At 34.9% G+C, this 21301-nt stretch overlaps 1 protein-coding gene and 1 long non-coding RNA gene across 2 annotated transcripts; one reads left to right on the top strand and one right to left on the bottom strand.

Annotated features, from left to right (window-relative positions):
* The first annotated feature begins 569 nt into the window (after positions 1 to 569).
* On the top strand, positions 570 to 11845 carry LOC110442166. Its single transcript, XM_021485636.1, has 6 exons — positions 570 to 675; positions 2135 to 2200; positions 3330 to 3533; positions 6540 to 6755; positions 9166 to 9354; positions 9950 to 11845. The coding sequence occupies exons 1-6, from the start codon at positions 649 to 651 to the stop codon at positions 10922 to 10924; spliced, it is 1677 nt and encodes a 558-aa protein (XP_021341311.1). The 5' UTR covers positions 570 to 648; the 3' UTR covers positions 10925 to 11845.
* Positions 11846 to 17348: 5503 nt separating this feature from the next.
* Positions 17349 to 20968, bottom strand: LOC110442162. Its single transcript, XR_002461988.1, has 2 exons — positions 20910 to 20968; positions 17349 to 20466 (listed from the first exon to the last, which is right to left on the bottom strand). It is a non-coding gene; the product is annotated as an uncharacterized LOC110442162 (long non-coding RNA).
* Positions 20969 to 21301: the final 333 nt, after the last annotated feature.

The raw sequence follows: 21301 nt of genomic DNA, 5'->3' as shown, positions 1-21301 counted from the left end.
CTATAACCTGTATCAGAATGAAATATAGAAAATCAGGCTAGTCATGTGATAACTGATATGTTCGCTGCTCCATTTTGGGAATTTTATAGCCTTATATTTATTCATATTAAGTAATGTCAAGAGACAAACATAGCCTGTTTTAATTAGTGAAATTTGATAAAATCGATCCAATAGTAAGGTAAAAATATTCAAGATTAAAAAATCAAAACAAAATCAGCAATGAAAAAGTGATAGTTATTTAAGTGTTGAGGTCCCGATATTTATTTCCTAAGCTTTGCATTTTATGAATCATACTGTGGTCGTTCTACAATGGTCGTATCTGAGTAATTTACTCACATTTGAATATTACTTTACTGAGCATATTAGCACTAGCATCTAGATCTACTGATGTTTTAGATTATTAAAGAAACTGCTTAATATTTTATTTTAAGTTTTACTTCACTTTCCTTTTAATAGAAAAAAATCAAACCGGTTGTACTTAGCTAGTACGATCTGGCACCTGTGTTTGTGTTGTGGGTTTACAGACCGTGACGATACAGGTAAACACAGGTAAGGTGGTGAAACCTGATAGTCTCTACATTTAAATCTGTTTTTATTTGAAGCAAATCTACAGCAGGAAGCTTTAGACAGCATCGGGTGTACAACGGCATGGCAGGAAGGAATGCATTTGGCAAGGTACGTCTACAGATATTTTAACGAAAAATATATCAAATTCAAGATAAATGTATGGGAATTATTCAATCATTTATGGAGAATACAAATTTGTAAACAGTTGTCAATCACTCGTAATACTCGTTATCCGTGGAATATTGGCTAATGTTGGCCTGACATTGCTACGTAGTTTGTACTTTAAATCAAAATGCATGTCTATGGTCAGAAATGTAAACAGCATCGATGAAAAAGATATGATATTTAAGCTTCCTTATCATAATGATAACACTGACCGATGAGTCAGAAACAGTTTAGGTTGACAATCTTTAAATAAAAATTATAAGATTATAATGAATCTGGTTTGGAAAAGTACACCGGGATAAACCATAATGACTTGAAATGTAGGTTGTGTTGTGAGTATTCGGATTACGTTTTACCCCAGACAAACTGATGATTATACTGTGATAATTATATACATGGAGATATTCAGGGTGTAGAACAGTTCAAGGATGTGGGGTATATACGAAATAGAGAAAATTTTGATAGGAATCGTGGGAAACTTCTGCATGCACGGACGAAACAGTGTACAGTGTCCCTGCATAACATAGACTGTTGTAAAAATACAGACTGTAGAAACACTATTGATAGCTTTAACTTATCCGGCATGACTCACCATATGCACTGAGCCGAATCATATTCCATAGGGTATATTTTAGTTAAACAGGTTTTGACAAAATATAATTAATTTGTAATGAATGTATTTTTTAACATCTATATATTCTAAACAGTGTGCGTTTATAAATTGTGCTTAAATAGCCGAACATTGACAACACACCAAGCTTGTACAATGATTGACTGACGATAAACAGGTTACGAGTCGTCCTAAATTCATAATTCATGTTATTTCTAAACCTAAATGATATTATATCTTAGTTGACTTGTTAGGCAACCCAAAGTAACCATGGGGTGTCTGATATCATACGCTCGTATTACACGTAGCTATTGACGTAAATGTCGCCAACGACTGTCTTCTGGTGTGTGTGATCAGATAACATACTTATTACCTCGTACAATGGAGTTTATATTGTTATTGAAACTGGATAGTGTCTGCAATCGAGAGTTCGCGTCCCATAAGTGTTGAAATGTAACGTTAATCCATAGTTAAACGAATCTTATATTTATTTATTTATTTCCCAATAAAGCGAAGGATTATCATGTTATCACAAAGGTATTAATAGTTCTCCTTTCTACAGTCTTATGTCAATTGCTATGTAATGCTTCTTTTACAGTTTCATGTAGATATACCCCTTTAAAGGATGTCAGAGTTGGATTTATGTACATTAAGCGTTAATGAATGTGTCAAAAGTTATAACGCCCTACATGCGATCTTCTGACACGTGTTTGGTGTTATATATGAATAACTGGTGATGCCCCCGTCAAAAACCCTATGTAATACTTTTATTTTCTATTTTCTTTCTTTCAGTCAGGGTTTCGTCCTTATCAGAAAGGAATGGATGACCACCAAAGGCCTCCCACTTACCCGGAACAGGTACTTTCAGAGAGATTTGACTTAATTTTGTTTTCGTTGTATAGTAGAAATGATCCATATCTTTTTAGAGATGATTTAAAAAAATAGAAAACGTTTATTTACCTATTTAAACAGACCAAAAGTGTATATATAGCAACGCAAATTAGTGTGAAAGAGATAAAACCGATTTAAAGAACAGACACAGAGGTGGGAAAAATATTCTTTAAAATTTGACAATAGTAAAGTGAGGTATATGTATCTGTGTATATTTCGACTGAATTATTTGGTCGTGAGTCTATTGGAATCAATAAGATGCGATATGACAACATTAGTCATTGGTATACAGAAGAGAAGCCTTGCCTCTCGTCTCTGTTGAGGGACTTTCGGTGCGACTTTATTTAAAACACATACCTGAATGGTTTCTTTAATTGTATGTAGCACTGGGTAAACCGTATATTTTCCAGAGTTGGAGGTGATGAAATGTCCGGTAAAACGAAAATGTTGGGGTCGATGGGATTCATGAATATAAAGACATTATGTTAAACATATGGCTTTAGTTTGAGTGTGATAAAGGTTTTTATATGATTATAGCTGTTTTCCTCCACCAACTAGTAGTTAATGTGACACTTTTCCCTCTCAATATGGAACATTAGTCCACAACTGTTTTGAGGAATGACTCCCATTTACGATGACAAGCTGGTTATGTTATTGTATTATTACATAAATACCTGCTTATCGGTACGTCTTGTATACAATGACAGATTTTAAATGTTGATTGTGACGTCACTCAACATTAAATGCATGTAATTATCCTGGAATGTTAAATATCCGTTATCATTAACGACTAAAGGTTCTGTCGTGTTCCCGACTTCGCGTGTTGAAGTTTAGAAAAACATCAACGGTTTGTCCTTGTTAGGGTCACGTGATTCCGAGTAGACATTGTTCTGTTTAGGAAGAGGGATACAAGAAATATATAGTGTGCTCTCTCCATGAAATTATCAGTTAATTATCAGATCAAATAAGATTCATTTGTAGACCGTTATACATCCAACTGTTTTTTGTGGTGAGAACATTTTAGTCCATACAAAAGTTAAAGCTTGTTTCACTGATTTCAGTAAATATATCATACTATGTTATCATGTTTTGCCAGCGACATGTGACATACCGAGTCAACCCTGACGGTAATACCTATCGTGAAGAGATAAACAACGACCAGAATGACAGAAAATATGAACAAGTCAATCTTCCACATAACCGAGATGTTGTGAACCCATCGACAACGCAAGATAGAAACATAAGGGGAACGCGTACCATGAACGTGAAATACACTGAGCCAATCAAAATACAGTCACAGGTATGTTACCTAACAAAGGGCTACATATGCATTGATTTGATTGTTCTTGTAGATTGTTTACATAGATACGACAATTTATCATACAACATCATCTACTGGAGGACACTTGATCCTACTTTACTATATGCAGAAGGACAATGGTTCTTACTTCAAAATATACTAATGACAATCGATCTTACTACACAATATACTAAAGACAATTGATCTTACTACACAATATACTAAGACAATTATTTTACTACACCATTATATTAATGACAATTGATCTTACTACACCATATACTAAGGACAATTGATCTTACTACACAATATACTAAGGACAATTGATCTTACTACACAATATACTAAGACAATTGATTTTACTACACCATTATACTATTTTTACACAATATACTCAGGATAATTTAATCTTACTTTACGTTATACAGAAGGACAATTGATCTTACTACACCATATACTAAGGACAATTGATCTTACTACACAATATCCCAAGGACAATTGATCTTACTTTACTATATACAGAAGAAAAATTGATCTTACTACACAATATACTAAGACAATTGATGTTATTTAATACTATACTCAGGATAATCTATCTTACCTTACTATATACAGAAGGACAATTGGTCTTACTACACCATATACTAAGGACAATTGATCTTACTACACAATATACTAAGGACAATTGATCTTACTACACTATATACTAAGGACAATTGATCTTACTACACAATATACTAAGACAATTGATCTTACTACACCATATCCCAAGGACAATTGATCTTACTTTACTATATATAGAAGGAAAATTGATCTTACCACACAATATGCGAAAACAATTGATATTATTACACAATATACTCAGGATAATTTAATCTTACTTTATTATATACAGAAGGACAATTGATCTTACTACACCATATACTAAGGACAATTGATATTACTACACAATATCCCAAGGACAATTGATCTTACTTTACTATATACAGAAGAAAAATTGATCTTACTACACAATATACTTAGACAATTGATGTTATTACATACTGTACTCAGGATAATCTATCTTACCTTACTATATACAGAAGGACAATTGGTCTTACTACACCATATACTAAGGACAATTGATCTTCCTACACAATATACTAAGGACATTTGATCTTACTACACCATATTCCAAGGACAATTGATCTTACTTTACTTTATACAGAAGGACAATTGGTCTAACTACAACATATACTAAGGACACTTGATCTTACTACACAATATTCTGAGGACAATTGATCTTATTACACCATATCCCAAGTACAATTGATCTTACTTTATTATATATAGAAGGAAAATTGATCTTACAACACAATATACGAAGACAATTGATATTATTACACAATATACTCAGGATAATTTAATCTTACTTTGCTATATGCAGAAGGACAATTGATCTTACTACACCATATACTAAGGGCAATTGATCTTACTCCACCATATCCCAAGGACAATTGATCTTACTTTACTATATACAGAAGAGAACTTGATCTTGCTACACAATATAATAAGAACAATTGATCTTACTTTACTATATACAGAAGAAAATTGATCTTACTACACCATATACTACGACAAACGATGTTATTACATACTATACTCAGGATAATCTTTCTTACTTTACTATATACAGAAGGACAATTGGTCTTACTACACAATATACTAAGGACAATTGATCTTACTACACAATATACTCAGGACAATTGATCTTACTACAACATATCCCAAGGACAATTGATCTTACTACACCATATCCCAAGGACAATTGATCTTACTTTGCTATATAAAGAAGGAAAATTGATCTTACAACACAATAAACTAAGAACACTTGATCTTACTACACAATATACTAATGACAATTGATCTTACTACACCATATCCCAAGAACAATTGATCTTACTTTACTATATATAGAAGGAAAATTGATATTACAACAAAATATACTAAGACAATTGATCTTATTATACAATATACGCAGGATAATGTATCTTACTTTACTATATACAGAAGGACAATTGATCTTATTACACCATATCCTAAGGACAAGTATTATTACTTTACTATATATTTACAGAAGGAAAATATCGTCATTTAAGATCTTTTTTGAGATTCGTTCTTTTCATTCAGTTGTGTTCTTTTGTATTCTCACCATGTGGTTGGAATAGTCATTAGGCTTGGGTGCTTTTTCGCATGCTCGTTTTCTAAATATTATCTTTCTACTCTCTACCTACACACTCTACCGTTGTAGACATAACAAATATCTGTTAATATCTGACTAATGACGACATTTCCATCTGTGTGGTTTAGATCCAAATTGAACCTATCAGGTCTTACTTGTTCCAGTTTTACATGTATATATAATGTGTAACAACACAGTACATCCAATGACAAAGTTTATATATTGCTTAGTGTTGAAGAGCTCCCGTATGTATAAATATTGGTCAATGAGAGTGGACATCCTTTACAATGTGATGTCACTCATTATTAAATACGCAACCTGGATAACCTAACCGTGTGCTATGATTACTGTTTACTGTGAAAGGTAATATTGTGTTAATTGACTTTATGAATTCATAAGAATCCATGAGTATTCATGTAGTGATGAGAACCCATGATAATCTGTGTAATGTAGACAGGTATCGTCAAGGTATCTGCACCACGTAGGATGGGAATACCCAGTCTGCGCTTAATGTGGTGTGAATGTCATCCACTGACGTGTAGTGTTACTTAATACCTGGGTCACGTGACTATCCGAATAGCCACTGTTCTTTTGAAAGGGACAGGTAAAATAAATAGACACGCAATGTAGGTCTACATTGTCATCAGATCAGGATTCTAACATATCAAGATATATTTGTAGAGCGTTATTAACCCGACTGACTGCCGTAAACAGTTTAGGGTATACCCTAAAGCATCTTGTTCGTTGGTTTCTATAAATACGTTATTAGATCTATGTGTTTTCAGAGACCTGCTACCTACCGAGTCCAATCTGACGGTAAAACATATCGTGATCAGTCAGACGACGAACAGTATAACAGGAAGTATGAGCAAGCCAGTCACCAACGAAACCGAGATGTTGTAGACCCAACAAAACCGCACGTTTTCCCACACGATCGGAACATAAGAGGAACGCGTGTAACGCACGTGCAACAACCAGAACCAAACGAAATACTGCCACAGGTATGTCACCATATAAAAGACTACCTGGAATTACTAAAGGAATTTAAAGTGAATGTTGCATAGATCACAGAGAATAAGTCAGGGTAGTGATAAGTCAGGAAAGTAGTTTTAGTTCTTGTCCCATTGATAAGAAAGAATAATCACCATCAATAAGAAAACATCTCTTACTAGCCGTAAATCATTCGGTAAGGGCCAGATAGTTTCTCATAGATGATACACAATAAATCATGCTACGGTAAGTCAAGTAGGAAACTGAAGTGTGTGTCCCCATAGCCTAGAGACAGTGTGTCATACTGACATGAAGTCATGGAGGGAGTTATAGCATATGTCTCATAGATACACAAAATGTCATACTACCCATATGTTATGAAAGACGGTACAGAGAATTTCTTATAGAAAGGACAATGTTTCATACTAGCCGTAAGTTATGGGGGAAGCTACAGCGAATTCCTCATAGAAATGACAATGTTTCATACTAGCCGTTAGTCATGGGGAAGGTACAGCGAATTCCCCATAGAAAGGACAATGTGCCATACTAGCCGTAAGTTATGAGGGAAGCTACAGCGAATTCCCCATAGAAAGGACAATGTGCCATACTAGCCGTAAGTCATGGGGAAGCTACAGCAAATTCCCCATAGAAAGGACAATGTTTCATACTAGCCGTAAGTCATGGGGAAGGTACAGCGAATTTTCCATAGAAAGGACAGTGCGCCATACTAGCCGTAAGTCATGGGGAAGGTACAGCGAATTTTCCATAGAAAGGATCATACTAGCCGTAAGTCATGGGGAAACTACAGCAAATTTCCCATAAACCAAGTAAATGCAACATAAGTAGATGTCTTCCTAAGTTAAAGGTATTTTATTTAACGGGAGACATGTAGGAAGTTATAGTCGATATCCCATAGAAAGACAATGTATCTGTGTCATATTAAGGTACCGGTAAATATGTGAGTAATAGATGAAGTCACTGTACATTTGATTTCAAAACAACAGGGTCACTTTTTCTACAGCGTTGTTAATGATCTACTCTCTTATTTTTTATGTTGATTTACAGTAGTAAGTGATGTCCTTTTGTGATTATTGCCATTCGTGTTAGGTAACAATTAGTTCTGGGTGCTGTTTTCGAAGGTTTCATTTCCATTTCTTAACCTTCTTCTCCGTAACTACACACTGTATTGCTAAAGATATAACGAACTACAGATATTTTACTAAGCAATGTATGCGTAGATCCAGAATGACACAATCAGGTCGTACGAGTCTCATTTTACACGCATCACTCCATAGTAACACGTGCTGCATACATGACGAAAGAGTTAATGTATCGGTCATTGAGAATGGACCCCGTTATAAGGTTGTGTTTGCTAATTTAAACAGTGTAGATAAAAAGCATAGTAGGACGTGTTCTGGTTTTGGTTGGCGTAGTGGGTATGGCCTTCATCGACTTAGGTTGTCGTGTGATACCTGGGTAACTTGATTTCGAATATATACCCTTCAGCTGCAGAGGACGGGTACAAAAGCTAGGCATTGTTCTCTATTCAGGAATATTTGTGTCTTATGTCATCAGAAATAGACACCACCGTATTAAGTTTTATTTGTGGAATGTTATGTATCGGATATCCTTGTTGAGACACGTCCACACTTAATTGAAAAAAAAATCTTTAGACTTTTTATTGAAAATATTTTTTGTGATTATGCGAATGATGTAAAGAGAAATTGATGAGTTTGAGAGGTTATATGACAGTGAAGTGACATTTTCTTAACGTATTTCTAAATTTTATATTGTCTTATACAAAAGTTACTGATAATTCGTAATTGTGTCCGACTGGAATATGCATAGAGTTAAGACAATGGATAACGCACCAGCCTTTTACCAAGGCGGTCCGAGTAAGATTCACATGCCCAACCACCTGGACTTTCTTCGGGTACTTCGGTTTCCTCTCACATTAAGACCCCACGCGCGCTAACATCCGGGGAAACGTGAGTGATTGATACCAGTTGAAATAATCTGTTTCATAATCGTTGTTATATAAATTAAAGTTTACATTTTAATCTTGCGACTTAATATATTGGTACCACTTTTTTTTTACGAATCATTGTAAATCGTAATTGAACAAACTGTATTTTTGTTTAATGAAAACTGTATAATGGTTAAGTAAGCGTGTACCTGATGCTCAATTTAAATGTTATATTAAGAAGAAAGGCTACATAAGCCAAAACAAGTATGAAAAAGCAATTTTGTTTAAAGTCATTTTTCGTTTTAAACAAAAATGATGACAGATAGTTTAGCGTAACCTGAAACTTTTAAACATTGTAAGAACACCATTCATGGTTACGGTGACGTCGTCTTAAATATCGACATGTTACCTCATATATCATTAACGTTTCAATAAACTCTTTCATTTGTTTTCAGAGAGCTGTTACCTACCGAGTCCTGCCTGACGGAAAAACGTATCGTGAACAGGCAGACGACATTCAAAACGGCAGAAAGTACGAGGAATCCAATCCGGTCCCACAAAAGGCAGATTTTGTAAATAAGAACATAAGAGGAACGCGTGTTGCGCATGCGCAACACCCAGAACCCAGCAAATTCCAATCTAAGGTATGCGAGCGTATATAATGCTACATTTGCATAGGTTAGAAATTGGCTGTTCAAGATATGATACTAATTGAAAGTATCGGTGGCTGTCTCGATAATTAGAAAGTAGCTCAATGTAAGATACAGGGAATACCAATGAATGTTTCTCTCGATAATCAAGGTCTCAAAATAACAGCGAGTATTGAAGGAAATCCCAATGGGTATCTTCATAGATAACCAAAATCTCCAAATGACCGTCGGAATTGAATGAAACCCCAATGTGTCTTTAGATAACCAAGGTCTCAAAATAACAGTGACTATCGAAGGAAATCCAAATAGGTATCTCTATTGATAACTAAAGTCTCTAAAAAACGTTGGTATTGAATGAAACCTCAACGTATATCTCAATAAAGCGACACTATCATACGTACTGTCAGTTGTTTAGATAAACAAGGTATCGTAAAAACTGCCAGTAATGTTATAGAATATATGCGGTGGTCATCATTATTGCTTCGACAATGTATAGTACTAACCAGTAGGTTGTTTGGTATATCTAGTTTATATTAGCCTCGTACATCCGCCAGATGTCCTACATCAACAATTACCTTGTTCGTTTTAGGAAGATCCAATGGATGCCCCGATAGTGCAAAACTCAACCGACGGCATGGGAAAGGATAAAATCCATAGGTGGACAATGTTTAGACTTTGGGTCAACCGTGAAATATCACAAGAAGTCCGAAAAGAAAGGGATTCCAACAAAGAATTTACAAGACGATTAGATCTTCCTATGGACAGTATGGTTACTTCCGTAATAGTTGACCCTGCAAGTGACACAAATGGCAGACGACTCCAAAACGAATATGGTGCAAAAGGACATGGCGTTCAACATTTTAACATTCTTCCGGAAAATATGTACTTTGTTTTTGGAATACCAAGAGCAAAGACATCAATGAATGCCAATGTTTCGGAATTTCTTGAGACAATGTCAAATGCCATTGCCAAATCGGAACAGGACGTTTCGTCGACAAAAGATGAATTTTCTACCAAGGATGACGCTGATTTCAGAAGAACTCGGGGACTTGGACCTGAGGTAGATCAGAGAAGGTCACCGGACCAGTACGATAAACACCTGAAGAGTGAGGCAAACGACGACGAAAAAAATCGAAGATGGTACGCAGATGACTTGAGGAAAAGTCGCTATAAGCATGCTGATGAAATAAGAGAGAACAGGACAGATTGGGAGGACGATCGTGTGAAGAAGCCAGGCCAGTGGGAAGTGGACAACCTTGGCAAAAGCCGGAAGTGGCAGTCAGATGATTACAACAGGGATCGAACATTTGGCGCGGAGAAACATTCACCCAAACCTTCGGGAACGGATAACGACTGGAATTTCCCCCAATGGGATGACGGTGACTTAGGAAAGTCAAGAAATAGAGGAACAGACGACTTTCGGAAGAGTCGCGCAGAGGGATTTACAGATTTCGGAAAGTATAATTTTGACAGTTATGAAATGCCGAATAAGAAGAGGAAAGAGCACTTATCTAATACAAGGAAAGCAGGCGAAAATATCTATGCCACACATGTAAACAAATGATACGAATCAACACCGAGAAAGTATATCTCGTAACGGTAAACCTATACTAGATATCTACATCCAGTCGCTGTATCATACACATAGATTGAGTTCATATCCCAGTGACCGCTTCATTGAACCTCGTAATGAAGAAATTCAGCTGGTCTCCTTGTCAATAAAAAGAACAAATTGACCTTCTGAAGTTGCTGACCAAAAAGACAGCTTTATTTTTGCCTCGATCTGAAGTTGACATCGTCTTCAGATTTCCATTGAGCTGCGTTTTTTCCCCGAATGGAATGCGTGTTCTTAGTTTAGCGATTGTTCAGATGCTGAAATAGTACAGAATGTTCGTGAAACAAAATAGAAGAAAATCGCACAAGTAAACTAACACATGTATATCTATTATAGAGTTACAAACCGGTGGCGATCGAATAACGCACCGATTGTGTATATAAATAGTCTGATCTGTGTATCGTACGGTTTGAAAAGTACAATAAAAATGAAGCATATGCAATCAGATGTCACAGCGTTCATAGATGTTTGGTTTACGGCAAGGGACTTGGATATTAATGGCTTGTCTGAAATAGGTCGGAACACTGCCGTTCAGCTGGAACCAACTAAACATGTATTCCGGAAATTGACCCAGTATATGTATAAGATATCGTATTAACTTGGTGAGATAAATCCAAGCTATGAAACAATATTACAAATATTGTATCACAGATGCTATTTTAGTCCATAACAAACAATAGTGGATAATGGGTAATTACTATGATAAACTATTCAACATTTTAAAATACAAAATTATTTTCACTCATCATACCAAAGGAAAAATGTTTATCTTTTATTATTGAATGTAATCATTTTTTTTATATTACTTACAACTTGTGTCTACATTAAACAGATCATTAACTTCAAATAACGTGTGTGTTTTCGGTGGGGACGAGGGACAGTGTTGTTATTACTTGTGTTTCTTTGGGGGTTTTGTTCTGTGTGAGGGTAGGGACAACATAACAGACATCACCTATTATACATTATAGAATTACATTATCACGGTGTAATCCAAAATATCAGAAAAACAAACCACTATGGAAGCAAATAAGAAAGGCAAAATAAGGTAACAAAGTACAAAGTAATCCAACTTTAGTTAGAAATATAATCAGTCACACTCAACTTGGCACCGACATATATCCTATTCCAAAGTTATACCTGGGTGTGTGCTAATTTTGGTAGATGGATTGCGGGCTTTATATTATGTTATGTCAATCATTTACATGTATACATATACCGGTATAGATATAGATGAGCATCATCATGGCATACAGTTTGGAACTCGGACAACAATTATTCGTCTCGTTCTGTTCGGCGGTGAAAAAGTATACTAATTTTAATGCAATTAGAATTTTGTTTAATTTTAACATTTCTTAGTCTTTATTGTTAACGTTTAAAGAATATGTTTACAGAAAGTTGACAAATTATCGCCGAATGAAATGGACCTGATTACAGAGGAAGTAAAAATATTGATTTTTACACGAAATACTTTCGGAGCCCATCAGATTGGGGAAATGTTGTCAAATTACAACTTCAAAGAAACACTTTAATTTCCTTTTCACAAAAAATGATTATCCTCAGAACCGAGGATGTACCGCCTTCGTGTATAATATTTCAAGCGTAACACAATTCTTCAGTGCAGTGTATAAGGACAATTATTCCGTGACGTCTTTAGACTTCCTGGTTGTTTTTACTGATCTTTTTATAGACAAGGAAGCTACGCGGCCTGGACCTATACGCTGAGTTCTTTTCCACCTGTTTAATTCGTAGTCACGTTTAGTAATGAAAAATAATTATGTTCTCTTCATTAAACCGTGTCCAAGAGAACACTGAAGACTGTATGCTTCACTATAGGCTGAACATTTCAAACGACTTATATAAATAATATTGTGGGAAAAATATGTCAATAGAAAGGAACTTGTAAGCCACGGCTCGGCTATTATTCTAATATAACTAAACTAATACATTAACCTTGTTTATTATACACGCTTTTTCTAAAAGTTTTAAGATGGTGGCGTACAAAGGAATTTTCAAACATTCAAGTTTTACGTAATTGACGTAAACCCATAAATCATATATTTATTCTACCAATTTGATCATTAAGTGTACCTAAGATGTAACCAAACGGACCAAAATAATGTGTACATTTCCAATATCTCAAACAACTGAAACTTAACTGATATTATAAGATGCCAAAAATGGTACTACGTTTTTCGAGTTAAAAAAATGTGCATGATATTTACCCACTCAATTAACTTTATTTTGTAATCGGAAATAGTAACATTTTATGATTTTTTCTTGGGGTATGCGTTTACTTTCAACACAAGTTATTCTATTTAAGATATCTTATATTATCATTTTAGTTATTTACAAGTACTGGCATGTAGTTTCGACACCAACAGTAGATTCATCTCAAAACAGATTAGGTTAGCATTGAGCTGGACAAGGACGTACATACAACTATTGATAAGTCAGATATTGTTTGAAAATTGTAGTTTTTACACCATCAGACAGTAGCGTAGTTGCCTTAGGCTCGAGTAGGCACGTGCCTACACATAGTTTTGCCAAGTGTTTGTTTTTTTGTAAGTGTTATTTCAAGTAGTTGAAAAATCAAATATGTGCATGCATTTAATTTAAAGATTATACTATATCCAGGACGTTTTGTATAGGTCTAGTACAAAGTACGAAAAGACAAGTTTAAGTTGGGTTTTTTTCACTCATAAAATCTTGTAATAGACGAAAGAGCTATACAACTTTCAAGCTTATTTTAAAAATAATGACAAAGCCACAACGATGAACAAGTTTGTGGTCCCGAGAATTCTAAATATCAAAAGTTCAGAGACCCAGTCATAGAATGCCTCTCACAGTGAAACTGTCTCCTCTTCCGAGGCTACTCAAAGTAAGGCGTCAATCTTTAAATTGCACGCATAGGATATCAGTCGGGGGTAGGCTTGCAGATCATGACAAGGTGACCATTCTCCTTGCACGATGGGACGACAGCCTCTACCCTGTAAGTACTTAGTTTCTTAAGTAATTAAGATGATTTAGTCCGGAAGGAAAACACAAAGCATATATTTCCTGACCCCGATGTGCAAATCACACTCAACAATTCGCATGTATTTGACTTTGCAGACAAAGCATTTAATATTTTAATCTATGTCTGCGCAAACGAAAAACTAGCTTATCACGCTTCTGTATTACAATCTCTCCTTCTACCCATTAACGATAAGGATACAGACCTGCCCTGTTTGTATTTAATTCCGAAATTTTACAAATATCCTTATACACAACTTTTTCAACCAAACCGTTATGCCATCCTCTTCTCAAAAATGCATCCTTTAAACTTCCATTCGTCATACCAAACAGACGGAACACATTCGTTCTTTTATTATGAGAACTTTCTTTCCGAAAAGAGTGGCGAACTGCGATATACAAGTATGATTGTACATAGTTTTGGACCATATTTTGTGAATAACACAACAAAGACTAAAATAGATGAATGTTTGTGTTCCTATTTGAAAATATCGTTGACGAGTTCAGCAAAACGTTCCATCAGTGAGCAGTCTGTAGGTATTCCTATCGGCGAGATGTGTTGTCTTGTTAAATAACAAAAAATATATTGACCACATCGATCTTGTGTACCCTCCCGAGCTTGTGTAGAGCTTTTGTACCCTCCCGAGCTTGGTTAGAGCTTATGTACCCTCCCGAGCTTGTGTAGAGCTTATGTACCCTCTCGAGCTTGAAATTAAAGAAACTACTGGCTCTTCAACCATCCTGATATCACAGATTTCGACTACCGACAGCACAGTTTCCGAAGACGCAGATTAATGTAGTCTATTGGCAAGTGTTATGGTCGCCATAATAAATTACATGTAATAGTGAAATAGGCTATTTCTTTGTGTGATATGAAGGCCGATGTTTTTTAATTATGTTCATTATAGGGGTTTTGTTGTCACTTCCCAAATGCTCATGACGAGGACGTAACAGAACTACCTAGATTTAAATGCTGTATGTCATCGATGACGCAGAAGACGCTTACCCTTCTAGGCCACATGGTCCTATTCTACTTGTATTTTTCAAGGGTCTCCATGCCTTTGTTCATATTTCCCCCCAATTTTATCGATTTTGAGTTCACACTGTAACTTTGTTGGCTCTTTGATACTAGGAACCACCCTCCCACCAATGAAAAGTTGAATTTAGTTTAAATTTTTTGGATAACAATTCGTTTATATATTATTTTAAAAGATATTGTCGGTGAGAAATAGTTGAAAACTCCTGCCAATATCGCCATACAGTGTATTAAGATCATTACCACTCATTCATTAAATTAAACAAGAGGCCCATGGGCCTTAGCGGTCTCATGGGCCTTAGCGTTCTCATGGGTCATACAGTATTATTTTTGTTGTTGAAATATGAAGTGGAGATAATAATAACTTTAAGTTAAGTTTGCCAGGACCATGAGTTGATCATTCCTACCAAGTTTCAGTGAAATTGGTCCCATAGAACTTGACTTTAAGTTAGAAATAGTTTATTTAAATGGCGTCTGTGACAGCCATATTGGATTTCTGATTGACCCCAAAAATAACAACACTTTGTCAAGAACATCAGTTGATCATTCCTACCAAGTTTCAGCTAGATTGGTGGTCATTCCTACCAAGTTTCAGTGAAATTGGCCCCATAGAACTTGACTTTAAGTTAGAATTCTTTTTTTTAAAATGACGGCTGTGATAGCCATTTTGGATTTCTGATCGACCCCAAAAATAACAACACTTTGTCAAGAACATAAGTTGATCATTCCTACCAAGATTCAGTTAGATTGGCCCAGTAGAACTTGACTTATAAGTTTGAAATAGTTTTTTTTTAAATGGCTGGCCCTAGCGGCCAAATTGGATTTTTGATCGACCCGGAAAAAAAGCTAAAGCTCAGGTGACCTAAAAGCCCGCCAGTATACTTGTCAACTGATTGTATTTAAACTTCAAAACAATTGTCGTTAAGGTCGAATGAGTGTATTGATAAACGGAAATAGAAGTACATCCCTAGTCGAAAATCCATGTAGGGAGACAGTATCACAAGTTCCGCATATTCTAATGAGTCTAGAGTTGTGATGAATATTGTATGTTTTTTATTGACAGAACAGGGTGTTCTCTCAATATTAAAGTATTTCAAAGCAACTCGGGCATTAATTCGTTTTTTTTTTAATCAACGAGTCATACGTGTCCATTTTTCTGTACTTCAGGGAACCGGCTACATATTTGACGACTATGAAGTTTTTAAAGAAAGATAACTCTTACATGCAATTACTATGTGTATATGGTTTTATTATAAAAAAAAATAATCAATTTTTAATCATTTATAGATAATTAATTTTACACAATTTCAGCATTTATGAAATTGACATACATTGATACAATACTAATCTATGGCAGTATCATTTTTATTGACATTATTTTGCAAAAAAAGGTTTTTCTTTTTTCCCCCCATAAAAATTCGCTCCTTTTTACTTAAATTTCCATTTAAAATCCTAAAAATTCTGACAACGTATAAAAAAAAAATGTGGCCGAAAATATTCTTTACTTCAAAGCAATATAACTAGAAAATTTGAAATTCTACTGAGAAATGGTGACACCAACCTATTGCCTTAAACTACAAATATAAACATTTATCAGTCAATTGTTCAAGTGCCTACACAAGATTTATATCCCAGCTACACCCTTGATCGAGATTCATGTATTGTGTATTTATTAGATCAAAAATGATCTTGTACCGGTAGTTTATTAGTAACCCCCGCTATCCTGAAAAACTAGCGTATACATACTGAATAGCAGAACTATTGATGTAACTAGACCAGTATTGACAGCAGAACTATTGATGTAACTAGACCAGTACTGACATCCAGAACTATTGATGTACCTAGACCAGTATTGACAGCAGAACTATTGATGTAACTAGACCAGTACTGACATCCAGATCCATTCAGGAACAGAGAATTGGACAATAGGAATCCAGAGCTATATAAGCAAGCATTACTGTACTATGAGTTAGTAAACAAACGATGGTTTTACATTTTGTAATAATGTTTTTACTATATTAGATCTTCATGTACATTGAAACAGGTACTATGCACTTGAATAAGCAATACTCTGAAAGACAGTTTATCAAATACAGTAAACGTGCAAAATGTATCAGTTAACTCAATTTTTTTCTTCTAAATATGATTTACTTGCATTTCCTCAAGTTTGATGAATATAGGAGAGAAAAGTAACCCAGAGATACTTACGTATGAATTGTATTATAGAGATTACTGAAATGAACAGGCAGGTAAATATAATATTTCTATGACCTCAAGCTTCTGCTTCTATATATTATCTTAATAAGACATAACAAAGACAACAACTACAAGTTAAAAATTATTTTATTTTGTGATTTTGTACAAATAAAAATTAAATTGATCTACAGTTGTTATATATAGCCTCACCAGTAAGCTCCCTTTCCCCACACTGCGAGAAGAGAGCCCATGTTAGGCTTCATCAATATGCATTGGTTATTTAAAGAAGAGGCGCCTTTTCAAGGCTTACAGAAACACAAGTATGCGGTAATGATCCCAAATAAATATCTTCTGTCCGATTTTTGTCATTTTCTTTCCGATTATGATAAATTTTGGCACAATGTCTGTTATTTATTTCAACAAAAATAGCAAGGAAATATTAAACTGTGTGCGGGCACATTAAATAATGGGAGATAAACTCAAGACACACTTTTTTTTTGTCCATTAGATATTAGTAGTGTAGCCATCACCTTCTAGTGATCATTTGAATTAAAAGTTTATACTTGACACCATTACTGCATATTGGTTATCTTAAGACAGAACAGAAAATAAATGATTAATAATAAAAGCAAGACAACATTTGAGCAATAATTTTCTACGAAAAGAAACTTAAATAGCGAATAATAATAGTAATATAAAACAAATTTCAGACTTCTGAAACAAGATATTCAGAAGATCTACAGCATAAAAAACAGGTACTCAATGCGTGACTACAAAAACAGTATCATGACAGTTTGCTTGACATAGTAATGTCCTTGTAAGCAAATTGCTAATATTGCAAACCAATCAGGATTTCACTATGACTGATAAAACACAACTGGAACTTCAATATCTGACATGGAAAAAAAAGGTTACTCTAACTTTGAACTCTTATAATCCTTACAGTAACCTTGAACTGTCATTGTCCTAACTTTGACCTTGAACTGTCATTGTCCTAACTTTGACCTTGAACTCTGATGACTTGGATCCTAATCAGCTGTTTTATTCACTACTCAGCATAAATCACAAAGTGCCTCAGGGTCACAAAATGGACTAAATCTAGAAATGTATGGACCGATGAGGACATTTAAAAATCCTATCCAGAGGTCATAATGGGCAGGAAAGGAAGCAATCACTATGGCAACATATTACTGTCAGCAAAGACAGGATTAACAATATTATTAAGATACAGCACTCTTGTTACTGGAAATAAGTCACCTTACCTCCTGTTGCCATGTCAATTGGCTATCGAAACCTTGACTACTTATAGACGAAGACAAGTGGAGATAACTCATGTCCCCTGATTCTACAGTGAAATACATATCTAGCACATTCATTGACTTTAAAGTCTGGTTTATAGATTACGATTTTTTTTTAATGTTCTATTAATTGAAAGAGGAAATTTGGTGAGTATGGCAACTTTGAGACAAAAAAGAAATCCACTTCAGTTTAATTATGGATTTGACAGAGTTATCTCCCAGAGTTCATCCAGCTTTCATTAATTAGTAGCTGCCCTCACTAAGTTTTCAACAAAGAAGTCTATGTACAAGCCATTGTTTCAAGTTCATTCCCTATAGAAAAAATACTTATCAATAATCTATATTAACATAGTTGTCATCATGTTTTAGTCGAAATAAAAAGTTCTCTAAATCCATGACTTGCTATGTTATGACACACTGCCAAGGGTCCTAAGGAACAACCTAACATACCGTAGCTTATAATGATATAAAAAACAAAGATCATTCAAAATAATAAAATGCAACTTAAAAGGACTCAAGAGAGGCTAAAGTGCAACTCAAGCAACATATCAATATTGTTTGTTCATCTGCAATCAATGTAAGCTATTCACTCAAATTTTCACCAATAAATTTCTCTGTATATTTGGAAATTTATTAAGCATAACTACGTGTGGGCACTTAAATTAAATTATAGATCTGTGTTAGCCCAGCAAAAGGCATTCCACGTAATAACCATGTACTCCAGACTCCCATACAGGACCAATAGCTGGGATTAGTTGAATATACCAATCATGAAATAAATCCTTGATGATTTTCCTTGAAACTTTTTTCAAAGAATTCCAGAATTGCTTCCATGACAATCTCTGACACCATTTTCAGTATGTTTAACATAACATGCAAATATTATCATATAGTTAGGTATTTGAATTAACTGTACACTTATTACAAAATTAACTTATCTTTAAAAGATTTAACTCAAATCTATATGGAATCTATCTACAAAATCATATATTAACAACTTCTATTGCAAATCCCCCATGGATCCCGATTCAGTTAACAATCTGGTTTCTAGTCCTTCTTTCCTCGACAGAAAGAAGGTTGACGTTATACCGTACATGATTACATAAGCTTACATTTATCCATTACGTTTTGTGAACATTGCAATTTAAAATCAAAGAAAAAATTAACATAGAGCTTGTTTACCGGCTTGAATAACTGAACTCATCCTTGTTATGTCACACTAGAATAGTAAGAGTGGAACTGCATACCCCTGAAACTTCATAATGAACTATTCCAACCTTTGAATTGGAAAAGTTCAAATATGTCTTCAGGGGTTTAATAAGTTAAAGTTCCTGTAATAACATGTGTAACCTCAGAACCAGTCGTACTGTAAAAGTAATTCAACCAGCTGAACTGCATATTCAACACAACTTTAGGTTCCATCTCAAGATGGGACCAAAGATATTGACAATTCAACCAGTTAAAATGTATTCAATCCATATTTCATTAATGTGAATGCATGCTCAATCAGTTAATTGCAGAAATGTCATATTCAACCGAATGAACAGCAGGCATGATTCATTCAACCAGTTGAATTGTAGATATCATAAATTCAACTAGTGTTTCTGAAATTGCAGATTCAACGGCACTGACCGGATTTATAAAATCAGGAAAAATTTCACAAGAACAGAACAGTACACAAATGTCAGGATGAGTTTATATGTCACAATATATCATGAGATGATGGCTAAAAATAATTTCATGCATCATGATGAAATGGTACAGGATTAAAAATCTTCATATGAATGTTGATACATGTTGGATGAATCGTTTATACATGGAGGATGACCTGCAAAGTCTATAGGCACTGTAAGATCAGATGACCACGATGGCTGTTGTAGCTGTTTGTCGGCATGGCGATGGCGAAAGATGAACTGTAAGGTGTAGCGTGTCCCTTCCCACAAGGCTATCTGTCAACACAAAGAATAAAGATTTTTGTTTTATCAAATTCATATATGCAACTTTCAACACAAGTTATTGTGAACAAAGAGATTTGTTTTTTTTAAACAAAACATGTTAACCCTTTTCTACAGATATGTATTGTTACTTTACATTTCAATGGCCAAGAGATGAAGGTCATAGTGGCCTAAATATAGCACACAGCAGGTGATGTAGTTATTGTTCCAGAATTCATGAACATATTTCAATGGTCTAAATTTTGCACATATTTGACCTTTGACCAAGAGGTGTAGGTTATTGTGACTATCATTGAAACATAAATGCAATGACTGAGAGTATAATTTCGAGTCAGGTTTTGTCTGATCTAGGGAGGTGGTAATGTGCCTGGTTACCTGATTGTATTACACCTGAGTATATCCTAGGTCAGGTGATAATTGTATACCTGGTTATTTACCTGACTAATGTTAAACCTGAGTGGCACCACTAGGGTTATCCTAGGACAGGTGATAATTTTATACCTGGTTATTTACCCGACTAATGTTAAACCTGAGTGGCGCCACTTAGGTTATCCTACGACAGGTGATAATTATATCCCTGGCTATTTCCCCGACTAATGTTAACCCTGAGTGGCGCCACTTAGGTTATCCTAGGACAGGGGATAATTATATACCTGGTTATTTACCCGACTCATGTTAAACCTGAGTGGCGCCACTTAGGTTATTCTACGACAGGTGATAATTATATACCTGGCTATTTACCCGACTAATGTTAAACCTGAGTGGCGCCACTTTGGTTATCCTAGGACAGGTGATAATTATATACCTGGTTATTTACCCGACTCATGTT

Source organism: Mizuhopecten yessoensis, unplaced genomic scaffold, assembly GCF_002113885.1.
Source record: "Mizuhopecten yessoensis strain PY_sf001 unplaced genomic scaffold, ASM211388v2 scaffold716221, whole genome shotgun sequence".
Lineage (NCBI taxonomy): Eukaryota > Metazoa > Mollusca > Bivalvia > Pectinida > Pectinidae > Mizuhopecten > Mizuhopecten yessoensis.
The sequence above is the reverse complement of the archived record's forward strand: the minus strand, read 5'-3'. Positions and strand labels throughout refer to the sequence as shown.